This window comes from Ananas comosus, unplaced genomic scaffold (genome assembly GCF_001540865.1).
Source record: "Ananas comosus cultivar F153 unplaced genomic scaffold, ASM154086v1, whole genome shotgun sequence".
Lineage (NCBI taxonomy): Eukaryota > Viridiplantae > Streptophyta > Magnoliopsida > Poales > Bromeliaceae > Ananas > Ananas comosus.
In genome coordinates, this window is record NW_017893343.1 from 25,471 (window position 1) to 49,529 (window position 24,059).

General features: G+C 38.1%; 3 protein-coding genes across 9 annotated transcripts; 1 reads left to right on the plus strand and 2 right to left on the minus strand.

Moving 5' to 3' along the window:
• Window positions 1-221: 221 nt before the first annotated feature.
• LOC109705716 (tetratricopeptide repeat protein 4 homolog) lies at window positions 222-3,751 on the plus strand. The gene is made up of 8 exons (XM_020226475.1): window positions 222-538; window positions 650-862; window positions 1,123-1,314; window positions 1,392-1,592; window positions 1,697-1,777; window positions 2,124-2,259; window positions 3,227-3,319; window positions 3,422-3,751. The coding sequence occupies exons 1-8, from the start codon at window positions 434-436 to the stop codon at window positions 3,490-3,492; spliced, it is 1,092 nt and encodes a 363-aa protein (XP_020082064.1). The 5' UTR covers window positions 222-433; the 3' UTR covers window positions 3,493-3,751.
• On the minus strand, window positions 3,739-16,695 carry LOC109705714 (ubiquitin carboxyl-terminal hydrolase 12-like). 6 transcript variants are annotated; one of them, XR_002214849.1, is made up of 33 exons: window positions 16,436-16,692; window positions 15,960-16,026; window positions 15,684-15,834; window positions 15,429-15,586; window positions 14,861-15,126; window positions 14,553-14,771; window positions 14,370-14,478; window positions 14,176-14,291; window positions 13,574-13,672; window positions 12,453-12,562; window positions 11,620-11,694; window positions 10,883-10,961; window positions 10,644-10,790; window positions 10,481-10,561; window positions 10,279-10,398; window positions 9,980-10,102; window positions 9,152-9,229; window positions 8,927-9,015; window positions 8,732-8,840; window positions 8,421-8,489; window positions 8,215-8,325; window positions 7,559-7,616; window positions 7,263-7,438; window positions 7,046-7,147; window positions 6,884-6,955; window positions 6,710-6,775; window positions 6,347-6,412; window positions 6,061-6,147; window positions 5,559-5,672; window positions 5,278-5,352; window positions 5,104-5,190; window positions 4,669-4,938; window positions 3,739-4,361 (listed from the first exon to the last, which is right to left on the minus strand). XR_002214849.1 is itself a non-coding variant. In XM_020226472.1 (32 exons), exons 1-32 carry the CDS (start codon window positions 16,466-16,468, stop codon window positions 4,897-4,899), a joined length of 3,351 nt encoding a protein of 1,116 aa, XP_020082061.1. In that variant the 5' UTR covers window positions 16,469-16,693; the 3' UTR covers window positions 4,374-4,896. The 6 variants fall into 6 exon arrangements, 4 of the variants coding, with proteins under 4 accessions (XP_020082061.1, XP_020082060.1, XP_020082062.1 ...); XM_020226472.1 differs by lacking the exon at window positions 3,739-4,361 and having other exon boundaries at window positions 4,374-4,938; window positions 15,960-16,023; window positions 16,436-16,693; XM_020226471.1 differs by lacking the exon at window positions 3,739-4,361 and having other exon boundaries at window positions 4,374-4,938.
• Window positions 16,696-21,003: 4,308 nt separating this feature from the next.
• LOC109705718 (protein-lysine N-methyltransferase N6AMT2-like) lies at window positions 21,004-23,773 on the minus strand. Of its 2 annotated transcripts, none has more exons than XM_020226478.1 (4): window positions 23,283-23,764; window positions 22,427-22,585; window positions 21,942-22,023; window positions 21,004-21,342 (listed from the first exon to the last, which is right to left on the minus strand). In XM_020226478.1, the coding sequence occupies exons 1-4, from the start codon at window positions 23,610-23,612 to the stop codon at window positions 21,194-21,196; spliced, it is 720 nt and encodes a 239-aa protein (XP_020082067.1). In that variant the 5' UTR covers window positions 23,613-23,764; the 3' UTR covers window positions 21,004-21,193. The 2 variants fall into 2 exon arrangements, with proteins under 2 accessions (XP_020082067.1, XP_020082068.1); XM_020226479.1 differs by having other exon boundaries at window positions 21,219-21,342; window positions 21,921-22,023; window positions 23,283-23,773.
• Window positions 23,774-24,059: the final 286 nt, after the last annotated feature.

The window sequence follows — 24,059 nt, forward strand, 5'->3', positions numbered from 1 at the left end:
TCATACTGGATTTTAATGTGCTAGTAAACAGGGACCACCCGCCAGGCCAGCCAGGCTGAAACAATAGTTTGGGATCTGGTCGGGCTCAGGATTCACGATGAAACCCAACCCAATCCTCATCAGCAGACAAACGCCCAATACAAATGGCCTGACTCGGCCCAGTGCGTAGTTTTACTCCTTCCTAGTCCTAGCAAATAGAGTGAAGTAGATACATTTCTGGCTTGCGAACCCGAGCAGGGGCAGGCCCGTCTCTCCTTCGTTTGTTGTCTGGGTCCTCCTGCCCCTCTCCTTCCCTCCCTCCTCTTTCGGTGGTCGCGAAGTGTCCGTCCTGTCGCGCCGCCCTGCTGAAATTGCCTCCGCAGCAACAACTCGAAGAAGAAGAAGAAGAAGAAGAAGAAGAAAAAGGGAGAGGGATAGGGAGAGGGAGGAAGGGATGGCGCTGTGGATGGAGAAAGACTCCGAACCCACTACCGAGAGCGAGAAGGCCGACTTAGAAGCCATCGCTGCCCTCAAAGAGGCCGCTGCCATCGAGCTCAAGGCAAAACCTAAACCCTAAATAAACCCTTCCCTTCCCAGCATCCCTTTCTCGTTCTCTCTCTTTCTTTCGTCTTCATTTGCCGACGCCTGCCTTGCCTTCTATTTGTTTCAGGAGCAAGGCAACCAGTTTGTCAAGATGGGTAAGAAGCACTACGCGGATGCCGTCGGCTGCTACACAAGGGCCATCAATCAGAAAGTTTTGAGCGACTCGGATAACTCCACTCTCTTTGCGAACCGTGCCCATGTCAATTTGCTCCTTGGAAATTATAGGCGTGCCCTTACAGATGCCGAGGAAGCAATCAGACTATGCCCGTCTAATTTGAAGGTACGCTCTTTCCTCGCTGCTTCCCGCACAGGCTGATCCTTGCCGGCAAGCATGCTAAATATGCGCGCGCACACTCGCGTTGCTTCAATGCATCTTAAGCACGACGCTGGAAGATGGTGTTTTGCTCAAAGTCTCAGTATAAAATGAATAACTCGATGTCAGTTTGCTTGTGGCTCGTATAAAAATTTAAAATGCTTTGGCATGCACTGCACTGAACTTTACTTCAGTTTAAGATTATAACGTGTCAAAAATGTAGCTAGGCATACTATCGGGCAGCCAAAGCCGCTTTCTCCTTAAACCTGTTGGTTGAAGCAGCATCACACTGCGAAAGGGGACTCGAGAGGTTCCCCTCTAATGAAGAGCTTAACAAGTTCCGAGCACAAGTTGATACACAGAAGAAAAAACAGGAATATCGGAATGCCAAAGTTTCAAAGGCGCTTGCTGCAGCTAAGGTCTGCATCTTTGTAGCTACAGTGATTTCTTCACTACGTGTGCATGTCTATTTCCCTAATGAAATCGGTGTATGTAGGACCTTGCTTCTGCTGTAGAAAAGAGGGGACTGAAACTCGGGAAGGCAATGTATCAGGAATTAACTGGGTTAAGAAAACCAATATTGGATGAAAGCGGTATACTTCACTGGCCGGTGCTGCTTCTTTATGCAGAGGTCATGTCAAGTGATTTCATTGAGGATTTCTGCGAAACCAACATGTTTTCACTCCATCTTGATGTGATATCCTTGTAATCTAGTAGTTCACATGGAAAAGTTATCGTTAATTCCTTTGACAAACTTGCCTGATGAACAATTAGAACTTGAGTTATCCGTAACTTTCAAACATGTTTTCAGCAAGTTCTCTGCCATTACCATGGGACAGCTACCACAATTACACAAGGGAAGCTGTGGAGTTGTACTATCAGGTTTGTTACTGAACTTAAAGTCGACCAGTCATCTTTTAGTTTCATATGCAAAATTGCTGTAAAATCGATCAATGATAAATGGGGGTCTGTTTCTTGTCTTACAAACTTCTTTACATGCAAAAAACAGTTTTACACATGCCTTTTGCTTAGTACATCTTACGGTTATCACAAGCAAAATGCATCCGCTTCATCTTTTAGCACTTGTCAAAGTTGCAGAACTAACCATTTATTTGACGGCTTTCTAAGGATAATTTTCAAATTCTGGAGCTACCTAAAATTTCTTGCTTGCATATGCAAATAATAACTATTTTGTGGCATAATTAATCCAATCTGTGATTCTTTGCAGGCTGGTATTGGCACTCTTTTGTCCAAAAAAGAAGTTCTCAAGCATCTCCTTGAGGGGACTGTGGATTCACTTGCAGATAACTTTTTTGAAGAGAAAGATGGAGAAAATGATGTCGACAACGGAATTTCATCAACAAGTATGCAGTCTCACTAATCCTCTTTTGAAGTTTATCTTTTCACTTATAGGTTGGTTGATTAGAGCAGTGGAGTTATAAATTCTAATTTAGGAAAAATCAAAGGTAAAGATCACATTTTACATGAGCAAATTGGTTCGGTGAGCTTCAGTGCTGCTGTGGCAACAGATATCTTTCTTGATTTGTCTTTCTCTTTTCGGCTACTAACCTCCCTTATTCTAGGTCGTAAACTGTTATTTTTAAACTATTGTCAGTTGAAAGCCTTCTTTAGATCCTATTGTTTTGAGCTTGAATTAAGTTTGTTCCTTCAACTAGGTTTTGCATTTGCAGTATTGACCACTAAAGAGCAAAGATTTTCTCCTATGCAGACTCTGCAGAGTCTTAGATTTTAAGTGATCTGCATCTGCATGGAGTAAAAATTTCATGCTTTGTTGCTGCTGACAGTTTTTCTTTTTTATTGACTGTAAATTGTTGCAGAATATGTTCATAATAACAATGATTTTGGCCTATGCAGACTATGCAGTCTAAGATTTTAGGTATTCTGCATCTAGATGTAGTTAAAATATCATGCTTTATTGTTGCGGACAGTTGTTGCTTTCTATTGACTGTAAATTGTTGCAGAATATGTTCCTAGGCTGGTAAATTTTCATGAAAGTCTGGCATGTAGTAAACTTTAGGGATGTAAAAATATGAAAAAAATAAGGACAAGGTACAAGATTTCTGAGTCTTCCAGAGAAACACTTTTCAACTTAGTTCAGAAGTTCATTATCCCTTTTGGATGGAGATAAACAAGTAGCTCATTTTCTGGTCAGAAAGTATAGTTTCATACATAGGAGTTGCCAGTGTATAACTGTTTGCCTTAATCTTTCTTTTCTTACGTGTTTCCACTGTATCAAAATTTGGCATTTGGTTTTCCATTAAAAGAAGTTATGGTGTCTTTAACTCTTGATGGCATTTCAATTGTATACAGGCAGCATCTACGGTAAGTGGATCAAGGTGGATGAGAAAAAGACTCTCCTAGATGTCTTGCAGCATACAGAATATATCATTCCGACAATACCAGGTGTTGTCCTTTTCTTTTCTGTCATTGTACTTTGTGGCAATAATTTACCTATTGTTCCTAGTTTCTTTTTAGTGACATTAAGTTAATAATTTTTTTCTGCAGTGTTTTTTGTTGTTTCAAAGAAATCTAGTTTCTACAAGGAGTTCAAAGCTGGAAAGTGGTCTCCACCATAATACTTATGCTGTGTACCGACATGAGATGCAATATCATATGGCTTGTAAAAACTTCTCCAAGTTTGTAGCTGTAAAGCTTGCTGTGATTATCATCAATGGTTAGGATATACGCTGAAGGAAGGCTCCTCTAAATAGTACGACAGGAGGTATCGCGCCTTTTTCATTTTAAAGACTAGGTGTACTATGAGTCTATGACAGAATTACCCTTGGATGAGAAGCTCTTCATAGAAATACTTTATAGCATAATTGCATTAGAACATGTCTAGTGTGATTGCATTTTAGTTATTGTAGTTTGCTACAATGAATGAACTTTTGAGTGCTGAATTGTTAGCATTATAATCATGCTACCATATAGATGAGGCCACAGGTTAACTAGAATCAAAAGCCAGTCCGTCGAGGGGCGAGTCGGGGGCTGTAGGCTGTAATAGGCATGCTACAGGGTAGCAAAGAGTCGGGCTTTCTGAGGCTGGCGCGAGCAAATCCCTCTTGCTGTCTGTCTGGCGCTAAAATTGCAGCATCTTTCTGTGTTTCCACGGCCCCAAATGCTGTGATACGGTTCCACTCTAAACGCTATTCTGCGCCTTAGCTAATTTTTCTTCAGCTGCCCAAATAAATCAGAGATGATGGCGCACACATTGCAACACTCCGATTTTGTGAATAAGGACTACTATACTAATTATCAACGATATTTATTGTGCAGCTTTAAGAACAAGCGTCAAGCATCTAACTCCGCTGGTATCAAAATTGGCAATACCATCGTCACTTGCAATCATTCTGCCACGATCCCACCACGACTCCAGAAAAAAGTAAACAAAGCCGCCCCTACCAGTGCAACCACGGTCTCTTCCAGCGCGCAATCAAACTTAGTACTGCATAAAAGAGAAGAATAGATAAATAATTTTGTCATTAATAATAATTAGAAACAAGGTTGCCCTTTCTTTTACGCAACAAAGTGTTGCTAGAGGAAACCGTCAGATGTGGAATTTTGCGTGATACAAAGTCCCCCTTTTTTCGCCTAACTAAAATAAACAAGGAGAGACAAAATAACAGGGGAGACAGGAAGAATAAACAAAAGTAGTCGGAACCAGCTATACCCCCTATACAGGTGACCACCCTATCTCGTTCCAAAATCTCTCTTTTCTGTACTAAAATAAAATACACAGAATGTAAAACAACCTCTTCATCAGGGGCTCTTTCGTCCAAAAGGTCGCAGATAAGAAAGAAACCCAAGAACCGGTTGAGAGCCGTGATAGTGAATGAGATCAAAACACACCCCCCGTCTGCACAGCGCCACACCCCATCTTCTGCTTGTCTCGTGCCCATTGGATTTGCACTATATCACAAATAAGGACACCATGGCAGCAGTTCGTGCGGAAAAACCCCACTAGGAGGGATGCCTCACTTCTAGTTGTAGATTTTCACTGGCTTCTCAAACGCGTGACGGTTCTGAAGGCAGAAAGCAACATATATTTGTGACAACCAAAAGAAAAGCTTCTTAATTTAACTTTCTGAAGTAGGAAAAAAAGATCAACTCGCAAGTATCACATATCATAATTTGCTTAATATTTACACTCCTATAACAAGGATTACATCAGATTCGAGTCCAATTACCTGATTTGCAGAGTAAGCCCTTTTTGGAGTGGCATCCGAGTGTTCTAATCCAAGGTACTGCTCCCAAGCACCATAGACATCTCTTTTCTGTATGAAATATCAGGAGGAGCATAACACATTTACTCTTCAATCTTCATCCAGGAACAAAACTGATGATGGAATAAATTTACATACCTGAAAGCGAGTAGACACAACATCTGAATCCTCAAGGTAATCAGGGCGGTTCATTGATATAAAAGCAAATTTCCACTGGTCAAATAACCGTTACACAAAAGTAAATAATTAGTTAGTAAAAGAACTGGTTTGTAATGGTACACCAAATATTCCAGATTTATTAGCGACTTGTATGTATTTTTACTAGCAGACATGCCAAGCGTAGGAAATAGATTAAGAATTTAGATCAATGCTATTGATACAAGTTATAAGTGTATGCAAGAATTAGTCAAGTAAATTACCTTGGAGAAGTCTTCATCCGGGACATGGAGTTTTTTCTGGATCCGCACCTTTACCTCTGCTAAAGTCTCACTTTCATGAATAACAAAAAGGAAAGGTTCCCCAAAGTTCTGAAGCTGCCATGGGAATTTTCCAAAATCATATTAGAATGTCATTTCTTATGGCATGGATGCATAAACACCTTGAAGGTACAAGAATTCTATCTACGAGGCTAACCAACATAATTCAGAAATAAATAAAGGAACAAATGGAAGAGAAGATTGAAAGAGAGGGTCCGCATCTAAATCAAGAGAAAGAATAGCTCAATACGCCATACTTATACAAGGGAAAAGGCACCACTAATAGGCTTCTTTGTAAACATGTGATCCGGTACTTATAAAGTGAATCCAAATAATACATTTATTAAGCAGAAAAACTCCAAACAAGAATGGGGCACTCCGCCTTAGTTTCCCAGCTATCGTAAACGCTACTGAGAAAGAAAACTAAAATTTTAGTCTAATTTACCATTTGGTTCTGATTAGGATCTTTCATGAAATGGTACACATGAATTAAGCGATCATGAGGCCCAAGGCTTTTCTCTTCTTCCGGAATCTGTACAGGAAAGAAATATTAATTAAAGACCAAAAAAATAAATGTTCCATGTGCAAGAGTTGAAAATAAGTTCAGCTTGACGTACAGAAGCTTTTCCAGGCAACAGACTATTTGCAGCAAAATAAAATAATTCTGTTCTAAGAGGAAACACCTCATTAAACAAAAAGTATTCAGCTTAAACTACGGAGACACAACATACCTCCTCTGCGCGCAAAGTCCAATACTGATCATTTATATTCTCAATTTTTTCACTTGGTGGAAAAATCTGCAAGGAAGAACAATATGCTTTTGTTACCAAAACGAATCAGAACATATGGACAATTTAATGTCCCCCAAAGATGTTCATGGCAAGCATTAGTATCTAAGCAGAAGAGGACCCAAGCTGAGGTACAATTCATCCCGTACGGTTGAAAAGTTACTCATGCTTGCAAAAGACATAGAAGATAGGAGACAGTTTAACTAACATGTCCCTCTCACGAACTGTCATGCCCGGATGAGTGGAAAAACAATCAAAGCATGTATACATACAGGTATATAAATGACCAGTAAGTTAAAATCTGACCTTGTATATTTTATGATAAAAGACCTCAAGCAACCGGAGCTCAGCTTTAGGATGAGAAAGCTCAACCTATGCAGAATACAAATGCAGACAGGGGAAGTTTTAATGACTTTAGTCAGCATAACCCAAGACTGCATAAACTTGGCAACAAACTTGCGCAACAGCTGCTATCCTTACCTTTGATTTCAGTTCATTAATCACATCCCCAACTGTACTATTTTTGGGAAGTCTGATACTATGAATTACCACCTGGGAAAAAAAAAGTTTTTCAAAGATTTAACCACTTCAAAAGCAGTCATTATACTGAAGACAAGGGGGTAAAAAGACTAGCAACCCCACCTCATCCTTTGTAGCATGATGAAATGCAACTTTCAGTGTTTTCAGACCTTGCAATTCTGGCAGAGGAATGTCCAGTGCTTCATAGTACAATATATCAGAAGTCTGTTACAGAGATCCATTAGAGTCTAGTAGATTTAAAAAATAAAGAAAAACAACAGTGATAGAAGATTACAGTTTTGTAACGAAAAAGCAAGTACTAAAGGAAAAGATAATCTGCCTGGTTATAATGGATCAGCATGTCTGACAAATGTTCTACACCCCTGTACTTGATGGGTTGAGGTTTAGGTTGCTGAGAGTAGCAGTTATGAGATGTAAGTCGAATTTTTGATGGATCATCCACACCAAGTTGATGAGCAACTCTTTCTACGACATCATCGTAAGTATGTAACTTTGGACCTAAAAATAATTGTTATTAAAATACAGTTAATAGAGATAGAATATAATTAATAGAGATAGAATAAATAACACATCCAACAATAATAATAACATGAGCTTCAGAGGTATCAGATGCTTACAGTTCCAAACAAAAATCATCCTCCTTTGGCTTCTCTAGTGATCTGAAATGCACAACCTATTGCATCAAATGACAGATCAGCTTGAGCAAAAAGTATCAAACAAAAGGCAGTAATTTTTGCTACATAAGCTGCTGGTAAAGAGGAAGTTTTGCTAGACTGAATATCATAATAGCCAATCTTATGCATCAATCGATGTGACAGCATTCCAACATAAAAGGCCAGGATTTATCTAGCCAAGTCCGTTTTAGTCCTACAGGTACCTCCCTATAACCTCAATTTAGCAACATCTTACAGCTGCAATAGCCATTATTCCTATATCAGATTATCAATATAATGCACAACAATGGACAAGCATGTTAGAAACTGCAAAAAGATGCTTGTCCAAAATTTGTAGGCTGAATGGTTCTAACTTGTAATATCATATTAAGAAATTATCTTTCATACGATTACTACCCATTGAGGAAAAAAAGATATACCTAAATTCGATTTGAATATTTTGATAAGGACTCCCTAACAAATCTCACAGCAAGCAAAAAACAAACATTAATAGCCCATACGTGTATAAATAGTTCCGCAGAGAGAAGGAAAAAAAAAACTTCCCTCAGGCCAAAGAAAGAACATGGTTTGTATTCTCAGACATATAATCATATATACCTGTCGATTGTGAACATACTCCAAAAAAGATGGCACATCAGGATACCAAAATCGATCAGCACTTTCTAGTAAGGGAGATCTTTGATAACAAATAATATCACCATCTTCAAGCTACAGTAGGCATGGAAAACTACAGAAAGTCAATGATCTAAGGATGATTTAGTCAAAGATATTATCATATCAGTGGAACATATAATAATGGAAACCTGGCTAGAACGAAAAGTAAGTCTCTTATCGATGTGTTCACACATAACACTTGGCTCGAACTTAATTTCCTGCATGTTATCAAAGAGAAAAATTGATGAGTAAAACAGTTTGAATGTCACTTCATGGATAAGATACCATGCAGCATGTAACCAAGTTATGTATTGAATGATGTGTCACAAGCTCTAGCCATAAGAAATGATCAGAAATAAAAATAAAGAAACTAAGTATGTTTTCATGTGTAAAAACTGTAGTTACTTTCATTAAAAACATTAACAAATGTAAAGCACTTTTGTGCAACTGCAGCACTGACCTCGTAGAGTTCTATTTCTTCACTGGGTGAAAAACCAGCCATTTTATTCAATTTTGTCAGAATTTCTGTTGGCTTCCCCAATGCCTTCACAAAGAGTCTCCCCACATACCTGTGTATACAGGGGGGAAAAGTCAAAATGGCAAAGAGGAAGGCCAGCATATAAACCTATCTTACTAACGAAAAATAAGAAAATACCGAAGCTCTTGCTTCTCAGGTTCATAAAGCTTGAAAAACAGCAGTATATCTTCCTTGGTTTTATCAGGTGGTAGAAGAGGTCGTAAGTCCTGAAAAATCGGCAATCCAAGAAAAACATAAATTATTTGCCTATCATAAATTATTTTCCTAGCGAAGGTTGAAACAAATAGTATGACAGATTAGAAAATAAAAGTTAATATTCATGATGACATAAATAATTATTACCAATCCAAATTCCACTTCCAAGAACAGCTTAAGCTCTGCATTGTTTGGCTTATTTGACACCTCCCTTAGTTGTCCAACCTATACAGCAACGGAAGTAAGAATTGAGGCAGTTTACCCATTTAAAACATCCAGATAACGAGAGTAAGGACTATATGAGTGGCATCACAAATCACAAATTGCAGCATATAATGAACGTTTAAATAAACGAAATTTACTTTGAGCGCACACACACTCAAATTTTACTATCGCAACGCGCGCGCACAGAAAGAGAGAGGCGGTCAGCAGTTAGTTTGATTACTTTGATTACTTCATTTTTTATAGTCCTCGACAAATTTTGATCCTATTATTTTAACCACTGATTCACTGAATCCTTTATTTCTTATAATCCTTAGACAAATTTTGATCCTATTATTTTAACTGATGAATCTAGGTTTCTCTAGTGCGCAAAATCATTAAACTTGACCTGACAACCAAACCCAAATGGAACATTCACCATTTTATTATTGATGAAACAGAACCTAAAGCCCATAAAAGTCTGGCTGGCTGCAGTAGGATACGGATGAGATCGAAATCCAATCTGACTGACTTAAAAAGTGAATAAAGTTTGTTGAGAATTAAGGGCGCCTGTTGGGATTAAGGACCTGTTTGGCCAGGACGCCTCAAGCAATATTAATGCAAGGAAGTGTGTTGATGGGAAACACCATCGTTGCAGCTTGCAATACTTAATTAGTGCATATGAGAATTGTGGGAAAGCAGAATTTATAAGCTAAAATGAAGAAATTGACCGATGCATGTGAGAGGGAAAAACACACAATGTCTGTTACTTACAGACTGTGCCTCTTCCTGAGGACTCAATGGCCTGTTGGGACGATATGTCTGATTTTGCCGCTTAGCCCACAACCAGAAACGCTGAAATTGCACAGGGATGCCAAACTCTTTGGCTACTTCCTCCTGTGAAGAAGTTTCAAGTTGACAGATAAAAATTGCTAGAACTAATATAAAGTTCTTTGAGAGTGAACCAGAACAATACAGCTGGATGGCAATAAGAACAAAGGTAATTCACATGTCGAAAAAATGATACAGCTTTTGCCATAATTCTTATGAGTACAACCACAAGAAAGAACTACCTTGAAAGTATTAAAAGGTATCTGTTTCTGTATACGAAAGCTACGAACTTTATCATGATCTACCAGGTCAAAAAATATAACTCTTCCAATCTGCTCCACCAAATCCTCATCCCGGGCAACCTATATTTAAATGAAAAGACTTTGGTTCCTTCACAAAAGCAGTAGAAAACAAGAATTGAATCACCAATTCGATAGGATTTACCTTTATGATGGTATAAAGGTGAGCCTCAGCTTTTTCTTTTTTCTTTTGCTCTTTCTCTTCTTGTTCCTTTTTCAGTCTTACCTGGAATATCTCCTTTTCATTATATGTAATTCATCTATTGAATTCAAATTTCAAACTTTGATGAACTTCACATGAATCTTACCCTTAGGTGCTCAGCAATGTCCTTCTCATCCACATTACAGATTATTTTGTCCTTGTCACACTCACGTATATAAACAAGCATGTATGCATTTGAATACTTTGTAAACTTGAATGGTGTGTTATTCAAGCCAGGGTTAACCTGCGGTAACTACTTTAAGCAAAAGGAAAAGTGTAAATAATATGACAGAATGCAACAAGCAGAGGGTTTATTGAAAGTTAGCCAGGCAAAATTATAACCACCTCTTCCTCACCACCATACTGCTCTTCAAGTGCCCTTTTGGTATCTTCTTTTGTTACCCTCTCATCGTCAAATTTAAACCTGGAAATGAAGAATCCTTATTGCTGGGGGAGATTAACACATACTGAAGTTCTCTAAGGACGAAATGATGCAATAGAAGCCTTCTCTGATTAGAGATTCATACAGCAACTGCTAAGCAATAACTCATCCTCTATACAATACTATGGTCAGACACATTTTCTCTGTGAAAGGACTCTCCCAATATCTTACAATGGGAAACAGAGTAACCAATATAAGCATATTTGATCAAGATAGAATCATATCACTTCTGGATAGGATTTATCCCAAAATGCAGATAGAATTATACCCAATCTGAACAATAGTACAATACAATACTAGATCTTCATAGAATCATATGAAATCAGATAAAATCATTATAGTCAAAAATTTGTAAAAAATTAAAGATTTCCGGAAAAAAACAAAATAAAACCAATTAAAACTAGATCAAATAAGGAAATTTATAGTCAAATGTCTCGGATTACTTGGCATGCTATCTTTTACCTAAAAAGAATATATGAAAGCCAGCAAACTAACTGATGAGGTTATATTTAAAGAGATTCAGGATATATTCAACACTATCAAGAGTTGGAAAAATAAATAAATAAATAAATAAATAAGAAGCTATTTAACAAGGGTAGCAATAACATATAGCACTATTAGTAATTCATACGATACATACCATTGATCAGAAAGAGTTGGTCGGATAAAAGCATAGTAATGTCCACCATGCACTCCACCACTATGAACAAGAACGCTGGATGGGGCCAAAATTTTATATGAGAGATACATTTGCATTATTATCATATAAAAGTAATAAAGTAAAAAATCCATAAATACTAGCTCTACAGCAATACAGCTATCACAGCAGGCAAGATTTATCATGGTCTATGCAACAGATTGAATTTGCCAAGTATGACTTTAGATATCAAAGATTCAAACTAAATCAATTAGTAATAATCCTATGCAATAATGCCAAGTGGATAAACTACAAATGTTTGCGCTTCTGTTTGAGCCAGTATCCTGTAAATATCCAGCATATTTGAGTTGGCAACAAGCATTATTTGTTTCAAGATATCTGAAAAGGTCATAATTCAAAGATACCGTACGTGTAATGTTCAGATTTAATCTAGTCTACAGTAAAATTCTGAGGAGAGTCTTCGGCTGGATAATAATGAGTTGCATTTGCATGAAACCTTGTCAGTATCCAAACTAACTGGCTCCTTTTTGAAAGTTAAAAGAAAGCAATGAATCCCAAAAATAGATGAATGTCCGAGGAAGACCAAACTAGGCTCATTTTGCAATCAGGAAGAAAAAGATACATGAGACATAAGTGGGAAGAATGGTGCCTAAAATGGATCTTTTAGAATGAAAAAAGGGTTCATATTGACAACCCAATTATGTTTGGCCATGATGAATAATATATTTTATAAAAAACAAATACAAAATTATACAGGAAGACAAATTTGGGTGTGGATGGCAATGAAAAAACTACTAAAAACTACTTTAATTTACCTGTGCAAAGTATAAACGTTGCGAACGGTTCTATCAGCATCTGGAGAAAGATATTTGCCATTATCTCTATCTAGGTCAAGTTGCAGTGGAAACTCATAGCGATCATTTATCTGGACCATCATATGGATGATAAAGATTAATCACAGTTTAACGAGGAATTGATCATTATTAAGCTAAACTTGCAAATAAACATCAGAATGAAAAGTACGTGAGTACTATCTATCAACCAAACAAGTCATTTTAATTTGGATCTCCCAAAAAGGGAAAAAACATGCAAGGACACAATCCTCGTACATTGCCTACAAAGATCAATAAGATATATAACCACCAAAATAACCAGCCAACAGCTATATCCATCATGAAGCAAAAGTAAAACCCACGAACTTCAAGATAAGATCATCTATGACTTGGCAAGAGGCAACATTTCTTCTGTAGCAGCAAACAACTTGTTGTGTTTTAGTTGCAATGTCATGTGCTGCTAACATCTGGGAAACCAATTGAACCAAAAAACTGTCACCTTACGAATAACATCTCCAAAGCAAGACTCATACCACTAAATCATACCCTGCCTTTTCCAATGTCGCTATCAACAAACTAACCAACCATATATTCATGAAACAAACTTGAATTTACCAACAAAAATTCAGGAAAGTAACTCTATAACCCACAGTACAGGACTTGCCATCTAGGCACGAGTGTAGTGCTTTGAAGCACCAATTTGATTTTATGATACATCCAAAGTCTTTACTAATAAGGAGATCCACAGTGAAGGCGTTCCTTGAAAAGCCAAATTGAAACTCTGGAAGTCAAAACTCAAGATTCAAAATCTTACGATCAGGGATAAAGAGTATGAATCACATAGGATAGATAAACAAAGCTCATTTCCTGCATATTATTTTTAGTGTAAGAGACTTGCAAACAGATAGTCATACAGTTAAGGGTGCCGACTGTCTGATCATACCTTCGTGGGAACGTCAGACTCTTAGGAACTAAGTTTCACATGGACTTTTTGAGCAATGACCCAGCAAAAAAGTCAATTGAAAGAGAAAGCAAGTGCATTCAATTATAACGACAGCAAAAAAAGGCAATTAAAAGAGAAAGCGAGTGCATTCAATTATTACTTTGACCATGGTATCTCGCATGAAATCGTATTCAAAGCGTTTCAGTTGAAGTTGCAAGACAGGGGGAAAATCAATGAAGAGAACACCCTTCCTAGCATCCTGAAAAGACAAAAGGAGTTGTCAATTCAAGCTCAAGTAAGTCTCAAGCTCAAGTTACTAATAAACAGAATACATTTAACAATATATAACAGGTTAATTTCCAATGTGAAGAGAGATTAGTAAAATGATTCATAATATTCTATCAGTAGAAAACTACCTAGAACAGATATCAAGCCATTCCAGTCATGTCATAAGCATAAATAGAAAAAAAGGGGTATTAGTATGCTTCTATTATATAAGCGAACCATACAGTTTGGAAACGACAATAGCATTGCCATAGATGGACTCTCCCACATAGATAAATGTCATAAAGTGAATACTGATTATGAAAATGCATCTTCTTTCATTTTAAACCAAAAAAATAATATACAATTGTACCTTCCACTGGATCAGCTCCAGTACACACCAAGAAGAACAATGAGACAAATCAAAGACGTGGCAAGAAGAAGGCTAATAACTTTCAGCATAACTGACTTCACAATATAGGACATCAACCTACTGACCTGTAACCCGTATTGCTCCGCATGATATTTGTTGTCTCCTTCAAGGCGCTCAACTTCAACATATTTATCAAAAGAAGCATAAACATCCCGGCAGCCTTTGACATCAAGCTGTAGATCTGCACCAGCATAGCCAGTAACTCAGTAGATATGTTATAGCAAATTCTGCACTATAAGATATCAAGTATCTAGTCTACCATAAAATGACTCCTTTCTGCTAGATTTGTAGTCCACATTAATGCACTCAATATAGTTGATATTGTGGCCTTCAAATAATTGTTGAATTGTTCCCTCCACGACAGTTCCCTGGGCGAGGAAAGCAACTCATTAACAGTTATTCTCCACAACGGACGAGAAACGATTGCAAGCAACATTCAAACCTTCATCTTATCTTCCAATTTTTCACAAAGAACCCTATTGAGTTCTTGTGCATCATGCTGCATGAAAGAATCATATGTATCCCATCCAAACGATTTGGTCAACTCTTTCGTAGAAACACTAGTGTCGCTATATTGAAGTTTATAAAAGAGGCTCTGCAAGGCCAGAGGAATGCTCCCTGACGGTATATCGTTCTCAGTCGTAGGCATATGATACACAGCCTGCAAAGCACAGATCAGGACAGAATTCAGTATAATAAATAACAAAGAAACCATATGGGAAGCCAAGAATATAAGAAAAGAATTGGTACCTTCCTAAAGTAAGGAATATGGTACAAAGTCTGGAGAAGAGAGTTCATGTAACAAGTAGCACCTTGATTCTTGAGACCAACATAACCCGTCTCCTTCCTCGAGTCATATGTCCAGTAATCAATCACTCTACGGACGGCAACCTCAGCTTCGACCACAATAGTATCATTCAGAAGATATCCTCTACTCGGATCATAAAGATCGCTTAGAGGCATAAAAGATGTGAAACCCCAATCACTTTCCCGTGCATTAAACTGGTGCTGAGTATCTACAACAAGAAGAATAAATAGCATGATAACTGGTGCTGAGTATCTACAACGAGAAGAATAAATAGCATGATATTGGCGATCAATATGATAAGTGCAAGGAGGCGTCATTCTCCATAGAAGCACCAAACAGGACAATGAAAGAGAAAGCATGCCCAAAGTCCAGTATATTCCGCAACTTTGTCAAAATCTGGCTAGAATACTGTGAATTTCCAGGCAAAAGCAGGGCAGCCATAAATTAATTGCAGCATGCGGCCAAAAAAGAAAAGCCCTGTACGAAAGTACCAGATCGGCAAAGAGGTACCTTTTCTTATTGTAAGCCTGTTCTGGATTTGATTAATCACAGCCAGGCTGAACTGGGCGCATCTGCTCCATCCATAAGGCAGTGTAGCTGAATCGGCAACATCAAGGTACATGGACAGGTGATCTACGTTGTTCCCCTTGGGGAAAATAAGGACCCGCCTGAAACCCAACCAATTCATACAAGTTAAATTCACGGACCAAGAACAAACTACCACACGGAGTTTCGAAGACAAGGAAAGAGATCTACTTAACCCACCATTTGTAGCCTCCGTCGATGAAGATGTCAGAGTAATGCTTCTTCACGTTCAACCGGGAGAAATTCTCGATCGTCCACGTGAAACTGGTCGACGGAATTTCCTCCGCCTGCTGGTTCTCGGCAGTACTAACAGCTTCGGTCTGAGCCACCACTGCATGACGGCGGAAGAAGAAAACAACAACGGTGGATACAGCAGCTCGAAGAATTCAGCGGGATCTCACCCAACCTTCCGAAGCCAAAAAAAAAAAAAAGAAAAAGTTGAGAACACGTGCTTACCTTCCATGGGCTGCGCTCCGTCAGCAATCTCCTGGTGTGGGACCAGCATCTCGTCGTCCTCCTGCTGCTGAAACATGAAACAGAGAAGTTTTTTTTTCCTTTTTTTTTTTTTTTTTTTTCTTAAAAGAGCACGCGAAAGTAAAGATCTCAGAACCATCAAGACCAGGGCTACGCGATCCGGCCGAAAACAACCACGGCACGGGGAACGAACTCAGAGCAGTGGACGCGGATCGAATCGAACTAATGGGGTGCGAAGGTATGGGGAGCGGAACCCTAAGAGACGAGGCAGCAGGAAATGCGACGAAACAGCGGAGATATAAGAGCGCGGCAGGAGCAGGCCGAGCACCGAAGAGATGGAGGCGGGCGCAAGCAATGACAGCGCCGGGGGCGAGAAATGGAAAGCAGAGAGAGAGAGAGAGAGAGAGAGAGAGAGAGAGAGAGAGAGATGAGGCAGTTAGGGGTGGGGAGATACGCACGTCTCGAGTGGGGGGAGGAGTCATCATAGTCATGGATGGGGCGGGGCGGAGAAGCCGATTCGAGGCCGCGCGCGGAAGACAGGACCTCCGTGCGAAGGGGAGGGAAGACGGAGGAGGGAGAAGGGAGAGGGAAGGGGGCTTCGGAGGGCCGAAGGGGGCGGCACTCTCAGCAGCGCCAGCCAGCGAGCGACGCCACCGAACCGAAAAGGAAAAGCAGCTGGGTCCGCAACTCCGCACCCAGGCCTGACGCTTAATTTCGATGTCGGGCTACTACTCCCGCAAGTTTAAAAGCGGGTATTACCGGAATTCTTTCTTATTTATTCCTTTCCAAATTTTAATTATTAAATACGTACTCTCAGAAAAAATGCGAATTATTATAAAACTATATTGTTTTCCCCTGTAAAAAAAAATTAAGTATATCAATTTTTTTTTTCTATTTGTACTATTTTTATACTAATTTTATTTTTTTTAAATATGAACCTTAAATTATAAAGACCGGGAAAAAAAATTTTAAACAAGTTATGTATACAAATATACAGTGAAATATTAATGATAAATAAATTCATATAAAAGAATAAATTGTTGAAAAAAAATTTCTGATCTTTTATTATAAAATTTTTTAAAAACAATTCAAAAGTTTAATTCTAGATTTAGAAAAATTTTGAAAAAGAAAATAAATAACAAATACTGTAAATAAAAGATTTAATATTACCTGTGGATCGAGGCGTGTGGAATACTGTTCTAAAAGAGAAATAGATTAATGGCGAGAAAGTAGGGAAAGACGGAGTAGGATTTAGGTATGCTCGGATTCTTCCTGAACTCATACAATCCCGCCCAATATTTATAACCAAGTCCAATATTTATAACCAAGTCGGGAATCTTGCTTCAACGTATCAAATCTGTATAAAATATAAAACAAGATAAGCCTAAGATTATACGAATAAGGCTTAGAATAAAGATAAAACCTACAATCTTGCCCAATATTTATAACCAAGTCGAGAATCTTGCTTCAACGTATCAAATCTGTATAAAATAAAATAAGTCTAAGATTATACAGATAAGGATGGGGATAAAGATAAAACCAAAAAAATAAAAATATAAATAAAATAAATCGGGTGTATGGATTGCGCGCGCCACCGAGGGATTGAATTTATAGATGAATAGGAATGCTATTTTTAAATAAATTGATCATAGCTGTTCTTTTTTGAAATTCTTTTTAACAAATTAATTATAACCATTTATAGAGAATAGATTTCAATATTTAGTAGAGATTTAATAGATTGATCATAACCGTTCGTTCTTATTTGAGATATTTTTAACAAAAAAAATCATAATCATTCATTTGTAGGGAATATTTTTTTATTCATTTTTTTATTCCGTCCGTCATTGTCGGAATTCCTATACGCTTTTATATAGTATAGATAGATTTCAATATTTAGTAGAGATTTAATAGATTGATCATAACCGTTCGTTCTTATTTGAGATATTTTTAACAAAAAAATCATAATCATTCGTAGGGAATATTTTTTTTATTCTTTTTTGAATTTCGTCTGTCATTGTCGGAATTCCTATACGCTTTTATATATAATATAGATATAGATATAGATATAGATTACACAAAAAACAATATATTAACAATTATCCTCCTACAATATTGAAATAATACTAATAATAATAATTCATAACAACTTATATTTGAATTTGATTTATTTTGAATGACTATAACACAAGTTATATTTAGTCATTACTCTAGTTCTCAATTTAATACTAAATCAACATTTAGGTTGCTGCAAATTAATGTGAAAAACTGTGTCCACGGGTTTTCAAGGATTAATAATGTGAAGTTACTCACATACATGGTCTAATGCTATAGATGTAAAGATTAACAAATTAAAATTTTATATTTTTTCATTACTAAATATTTAATAGATACAACTAAAATATATGTAGCAAATAATATATACATTAATAAATAATATAATATAATATACAAGAAGCTCTACAGAGTTACTATGTCTATACACCTCATACCCTGTAAAATCAGATGGGCGATTATCGTTCTATGCGTGCCTCACAACCACTGTAACGCTGAGCTTTCTTGATTCATGGCACATTTGTGGAGTAGGATCCCTCCACCAACCACTTATTCTCTCATTGACTCTAAATTTCATCCGCATGCATCGCTGTGCCTTCCAATACTCGAAATTCTAATAGAAAAAAAATTGTAGAAAAATATAAATTGTCCTTTCTTGCTGGCATCAAGAAAAGCAAAAAAAAAATAAGATATTTATTTTACTTTATTTTTAAGTGATTTGTTTAGTATAAAAATGAAGTTGTGATGAATATATTAATTACAAAATATGGTTAAGTGTAAAGAGAAGTATGTGTAGAGTTTTAAGATGACAATGCAAAGAATCAGGGATGTGAGAAGCGTAGAGTGAAGAAATTTGTCAAATGACAATTCTATAAGAAATATGTATGATGCAGATGCATGATGAGCGAATGATATACAGGATGAAGAATGGCTGTGACCGGTAAATGCTAGGAAACACCTAAAACGGTTTTTTTTATTATTTATTTTTTTATTTAAGACATGCGGCAGCAGGGGAAGTAGGTCTAAATTATTTGCGATGGAAATGCCTGCCTCGGCATAAAGAGGCCCTGGCCACGATGCAGGATAATGGATAGAAAGGTTAATAAAAGATTATATAAAAGGCTCGTTGATATTCTAAAATTGTGAGATCGGTGGGAAGCAGTGTTTTTTTTTTTTTTTTTGTTAATAAACGTTAAGTCTGTCGATTTGCTTGGAGAGTCTAGTGCTCGATCTGGACAACGCAAAACTACAGAGAGAGCAGAGAGAAGAGGATTATCAGTATATTTAATAATTATCTGCTTGAGTGATGAGTTGGGAAAGAAGACGGGGTTAAAAAAAAAGAGAGAAAGAATGTATATATTATATTAATGGAGGGGAGCAGGAGCGAGGAACGGAGGCGGCGGAGGTTGGTAAGCGGAGGAAGAGGCGAGATAAGGAAGGGTGGTGGTGGTTGGTGGTGGCGGTGGACGAGAGCGACGTGGAGCATGCATGCTTGTTCCTGGCTTATCGAACCACCTCCTAATGCCCGCCCCGACCCCCCTGTTCGTCTCCACGCTCAGGTTGCCATCGCCACTGGCCTATTCTGCTGCAGGACACGGTAACTGCTTTTTTTTTTTATTTTTTACCTTTCTGCAGGATTTCTTATTTGTCTGACGGTCTGAAACAGAGGAAACAATGCAGCACAGTGGTCCCCGGTAGGTGATTCGGATTCCCCATCTTTTAATTGTGATTCCGATTTTTTTACTTTTTTTTTTCCCATATTTTGATCGCATTTCTTCTTTCTTTTCCGGTCAAGCGATGAAATAGAGAGATAAAGACCCTTAAATCAATTTGATAGCGAGCCCTACAACTGAGCAGGATTTTTATGGGATGTGACTGTCAAATTTGTTTCTGATTTGAGGTGCGTAGATTTTTCAAACCAGAATTATATAATATATATTAATATATATTATATATATATATTATATAATATTATATATATATAGATTAGTATATATATATTTATTATCTAATTATTCTTGTTTCCGTGCGTGTATGATGTAATGTAGCTGTTTTGCAACAATTCAGTGCTTGGTTTCATCAAGAGGTCAGAGAGACTATAGAATGTCATTCGGAGATGGACAAATTTGAGAGAGAGCAGTAGGTAATCAATTATATTTATGGTTCTCGTTTATTAATTGGGTATTTTCTTTTACTTTTTTTTTTTTTTTCTTACTGTGGTATATCATATATACGTTCACTTCCCAGTTGGATTGTGCAGGTGGATTGCTAAAAAGCATCGTGGATGGCGATTGCAAGAGGTATTGCAGGCGCGGAGCAAATGAGCGATTCTGTCTTAGCAAGCCGTGGTCTGCACAATCAAAGGTTATAATTATATACACATCGCTTGTCTATGTATTTTCTTCCCCGAAGATTTTCTTTGTTCAAATTATTAATTATTTTTTTTTTTTTGCATTGAAGGTTTCTTGGGCAGCGTAAGGACTATGTTTGGATCATGCAAAATGCCCGTCTATATGTCAAAACAAAGAAATCACAGTGATGCGTTTTTGTTTTTTTTTTTCCTATGTTGTGTATGGCTTAAGAGCTTATTAGTGGCAGGTTAGTGATAGGAGAATAATGTGAAGGGCTTTGATAAGCTTTTTTCATGGTTAATTAGGTTTGGAGTCCGAGGTATAAATCTTGCAAGTTCTAATTCAGATGTTTCTATCGATTTATGCAGCAATATATACAACAACCGAAGCGTAACGTTGTTACAGCTGGTCGGGTTCCTTAATTATTTCGTGTATATTCAGAAACATAGAATTATAATGCAGGAAGTTAAATCAATTGTATATAGAATAAGTTAAAAGAAGAAGTCGTTCACGTTTATTATCAAAATTTCATTCCCCAAGTTCTTATAAGATAATATCGCTTTTCAGATTAGAACTAATTAAGAAATTCCTTTTTCAGATTAACTAATCAATTATAGCATTTAGACCTTGCTTGAGTGAGCTCAGCTTCCTCTCCTAACGAGCAACTTACAAGGAAACAACAGAGTTTCCGACTGAAACGTGGGAAACAACAAATAAGTATTAGTGTGTTCTCCCTAGCATAGCGTGAGATCAACTTAGTATCCACCGTCCATGTATGCATGCTCTTATCCTTCGCTGTAAGCTCGGGCATGGTCAATTGCGCTCCCAACCACCCAGTCTCTCTGCAGGATCATAGTTAGTGAACAGCCGGAACTCATTTCCTAGCTTGTTTGCGTGTTGGGGCCTGAAGCTGCACGGCTTCACATTTAGAAGCTCTAGAGCTCTATCCTTCTGCACCTCTCCTGCTCAAATTAGCACAAGCAAGTATTAGATAAAAACCAAAAACCCACTCAATTCTCCATTTTTCTCACTATCGACGGCTCAATGCAAGCACTCTAAACAGGATGGAAATATGTAGCAAAACAGTGTCAATTCTAATTCTTAAGAGAGACAAAAAATGACAAAAGGAAATTGCACAAAGCGGCAAAATGAAGTAATCATTTGATTTTAGAGGAGAGGAGAACATTATGATATGAAGCTGTGCCTTTCCGCGGACTTTGGAGAGACCTAGAAGTTGTTATACCAGCTTCTATAGATAGATCATGAAAATCTCTATTAGTTTCTCAGCTAAACTATGAGAAACGGGTTTGGGCAAACCTTGTGTCGCACAAGATAGTTTATAGAACAGAAAATACCGGAAATAGTTTTCATTATGCCTCCACATGCCATGAGGAATGATTCGAGTGATTGATGTATGAAATGCAGGTTCACATGGAGATTTAGATATCAACAATCAGTTATCCACCACTGAATGGAAACGGTAGTAACAAAATTTCATTATCTGATTAGCAGAAGACAAACTTACGAACTTGAGGATTACATTTCATAGATGGCTAATTACCCGTCAGTAACAGTAAGAATGGACCTTGTGGGCGGGCTAAGAAAGAGACGGTTTGGGCCACTTTCTCCAAGCATTCCTTGCTCTACTTGCACAAACGAAGAAAGTAAAACCAATCAAAACAGTTCACAAGAGCATTCTTCTAAGAATGGATAAAGAAAGATCTCATTGGCAAATCCTGTCCATAATAGGATCCTTAAGAATAAATGATGCAGCTAAAGCAGATAGAGTAGATCCCTCACTCTGTTCCTCCTCCCACTCCTTTAATTAAAATTTTCTTTTTTAAGTAACGCATAGTTTCTTATAGAATACATGGAAAGGCATTTAAAAGATATGAATCACAAATGGAACTACGGTTTGGAAGTTAGAAAAATTGCTCTGTTTCATAGAATTTGAGTTATATATAACTTCTCAAAGTTTCATAGTATTATGGAATGTAATAGTAATACCCTAGATACCATTCTTTTCCAAAATCAACCTCACGTTACCAGATATGGAGGGTCGACGACAATGATGTTGCAGGCATGCTTTAATACCGCTGGCAACTCTTCAGGCTGATTGTAGTCGTAATATACAAAATCATCGCCATATTGCTCGAAACGTTTATCATACTCAAGCAAGTTTGCTGAGATATCAGGGTTTAATTTCTGAAGTGAGAAGGAAAATGCACGTCAATGTCAGATTATTCACTAGTTGATGTGAAAACTGAACATAGTTTCATGACTAAAAAAATTAGTTGGCATAATATCTTATTAATGGTAAAAGAACCTCTTGTCCCAGCTAGCCGGGCATCTATGTAAACTCATTTCTCAATTCAATTTTATCACTAGTAACGCCCTCCATTTGTTGAAAGATATTATATCCCTACTTAGTGTGCCTAAGTCACTAGTTTTCGAGTTTTACGTAATGATAATGAAAGGACAAAAATTCTTATAAAAACCTGCCAAAGAAAGTAGAGATCAAGAATGATAAGTCAAAGAAAAATGAATCTTACTTGTAGCTCTACGTTATCATCATAGTTCCGTTAAACATGGCACAAGTTTTGTTTTGTTCTGCACAAATTATTTTCCAAATCATCCTCGCAGAACAATGACTAAACAAAATCTTGTCATAATAAGCATGCTTATATTGAAACTCTGCGGAATCACAAGTCCATACACTAGAACCATACTTGGCAGCTTAACTAACTGGTCCAGTGGCCTAACCAAATATATAATAAACCAATAAACCTCCCATGTCGCATCTAGCAGAGGGGCTAACTGTATGAGAGTCCACGATTCAAGCATCCAATTCGTTTACATGAACAAGACTAGTACGAGTAAAGGGGGAGTTTTGGGCGGTGACCTTGAGATAGACGTAGAGGGTGGGGCAGGCGATGCAGGCGACGGAAGAGGGAGACGAAGGGTCGGAATCGCAGATGCGCCGGATCTCCTCCGCCAACGTCTCCGCCGTGATCCTGTCGTACCAGAACTGGCTCAGCCTCCAGTCCTCCGCCACCAGCCTCACCTCCTCCTCCTCCTCCTCCGCCTCGCCGCCGGCAAATGATTGGGCCGCGCTCTGCTCGCTGAGGAACTCCCGCAGGGCTTCCAGAGCTCGCGCGCTCAGAGCCGGCCGGTCGTCGTCCTCGTCGCCGGCCGACTCCGGCCTCTGCTGCTGCTCCACGTCGGTCGACATATCCGACACAAGTCGCACGGGCGGGCACGAGCAGGAGCGGGAGCGGAGCGGGGGCGGGGGAAGGGGCGGCCCGAAAAGAAGTCCTCAATCCCCCGAGCCAAACGGACGCCAAACGGACGGTAGAGAGTCGACAGTCGATACTCGAGATTCGGGGGATTCTTTTTCTCATAAGCGCTGTTCAAAGTGACGTCAGCTACTTAAAGGGGCATTTCAGTCAAACTTATTCCCCTTTGGGCTCGATGGAGGCCTTTGCCTTTGCGACCCAAGTTTTAAGCGCGTCGACGGTGGGCTGGTTTTTTTTTAACAAGTTATTGCAACTCGCATTTTTCTGAAGCAGGCTGATGCTTTGAGCAGTATATAGCCCGAACCCGAGCATACGCCAAAGAGTGAGTAGTCGCTGACACAGAACACCAGTTTCTCTTACAAAGGTAAGTCATATCCAGTAGA

Coding starts and splice junctions, on each gene's coding strand:
- LOC109705716 (XM_020226475.1), top strand. CDS start 434: ATGGCGCTGTGGATGGAGAAAGACTCCGAACCCACTACCGAGAGCGAG. Junction 539..649: donor CCGCTGCCATCGAGCTCAAG/GCAAAACCTAAA, acceptor TATTTGTTTCAG/GAGCAAGGCAACCAGTTTGT. Junction 1,778..2,123: donor CTGTGGAGTTGTACTATCAG/GTTTGTTACTGA, acceptor GATTCTTTGCAG/GCTGGTATTGGCACTCTTTT.
- LOC109705714 (XM_020226471.1), bottom strand. CDS start 16,468: ATGACTATGATGACTCCTCCCCCCACTCGAGAC. Junction 5,673..6,060: donor ATCCTAATCAGAACCAAATG/GTAAATTAGACT, acceptor TTCCCATGGCAG/CTTCAGAACTTTGGGGAACC. Junction 5,353..5,558: donor CGGATGAAGACTTCTCCAAG/GTAATTTACTTG, acceptor TTATTTGACCAG/TGGAAATTTGCTTTTATATC.
- LOC109705718 (XM_020226478.1), bottom strand. CDS start 23,612: ATGTCGACCGACGTGGAGCAGCAGCAGAGGCCGGAGTCGGCCGGCGAC. Junction 22,586..23,282: donor CCCTCTACGTCTATCTCAAG/GTCACCGCCCAA, acceptor TTCTCACTTCAG/AAATTAAACCCTGATATCTC. Junction 21,343..21,941: donor ATTCTTACTGTTACTGACGG/GTAATTAGCCAT, acceptor TAATTTGAGCAG/GAGAGGTGCAGAAGGATAGA.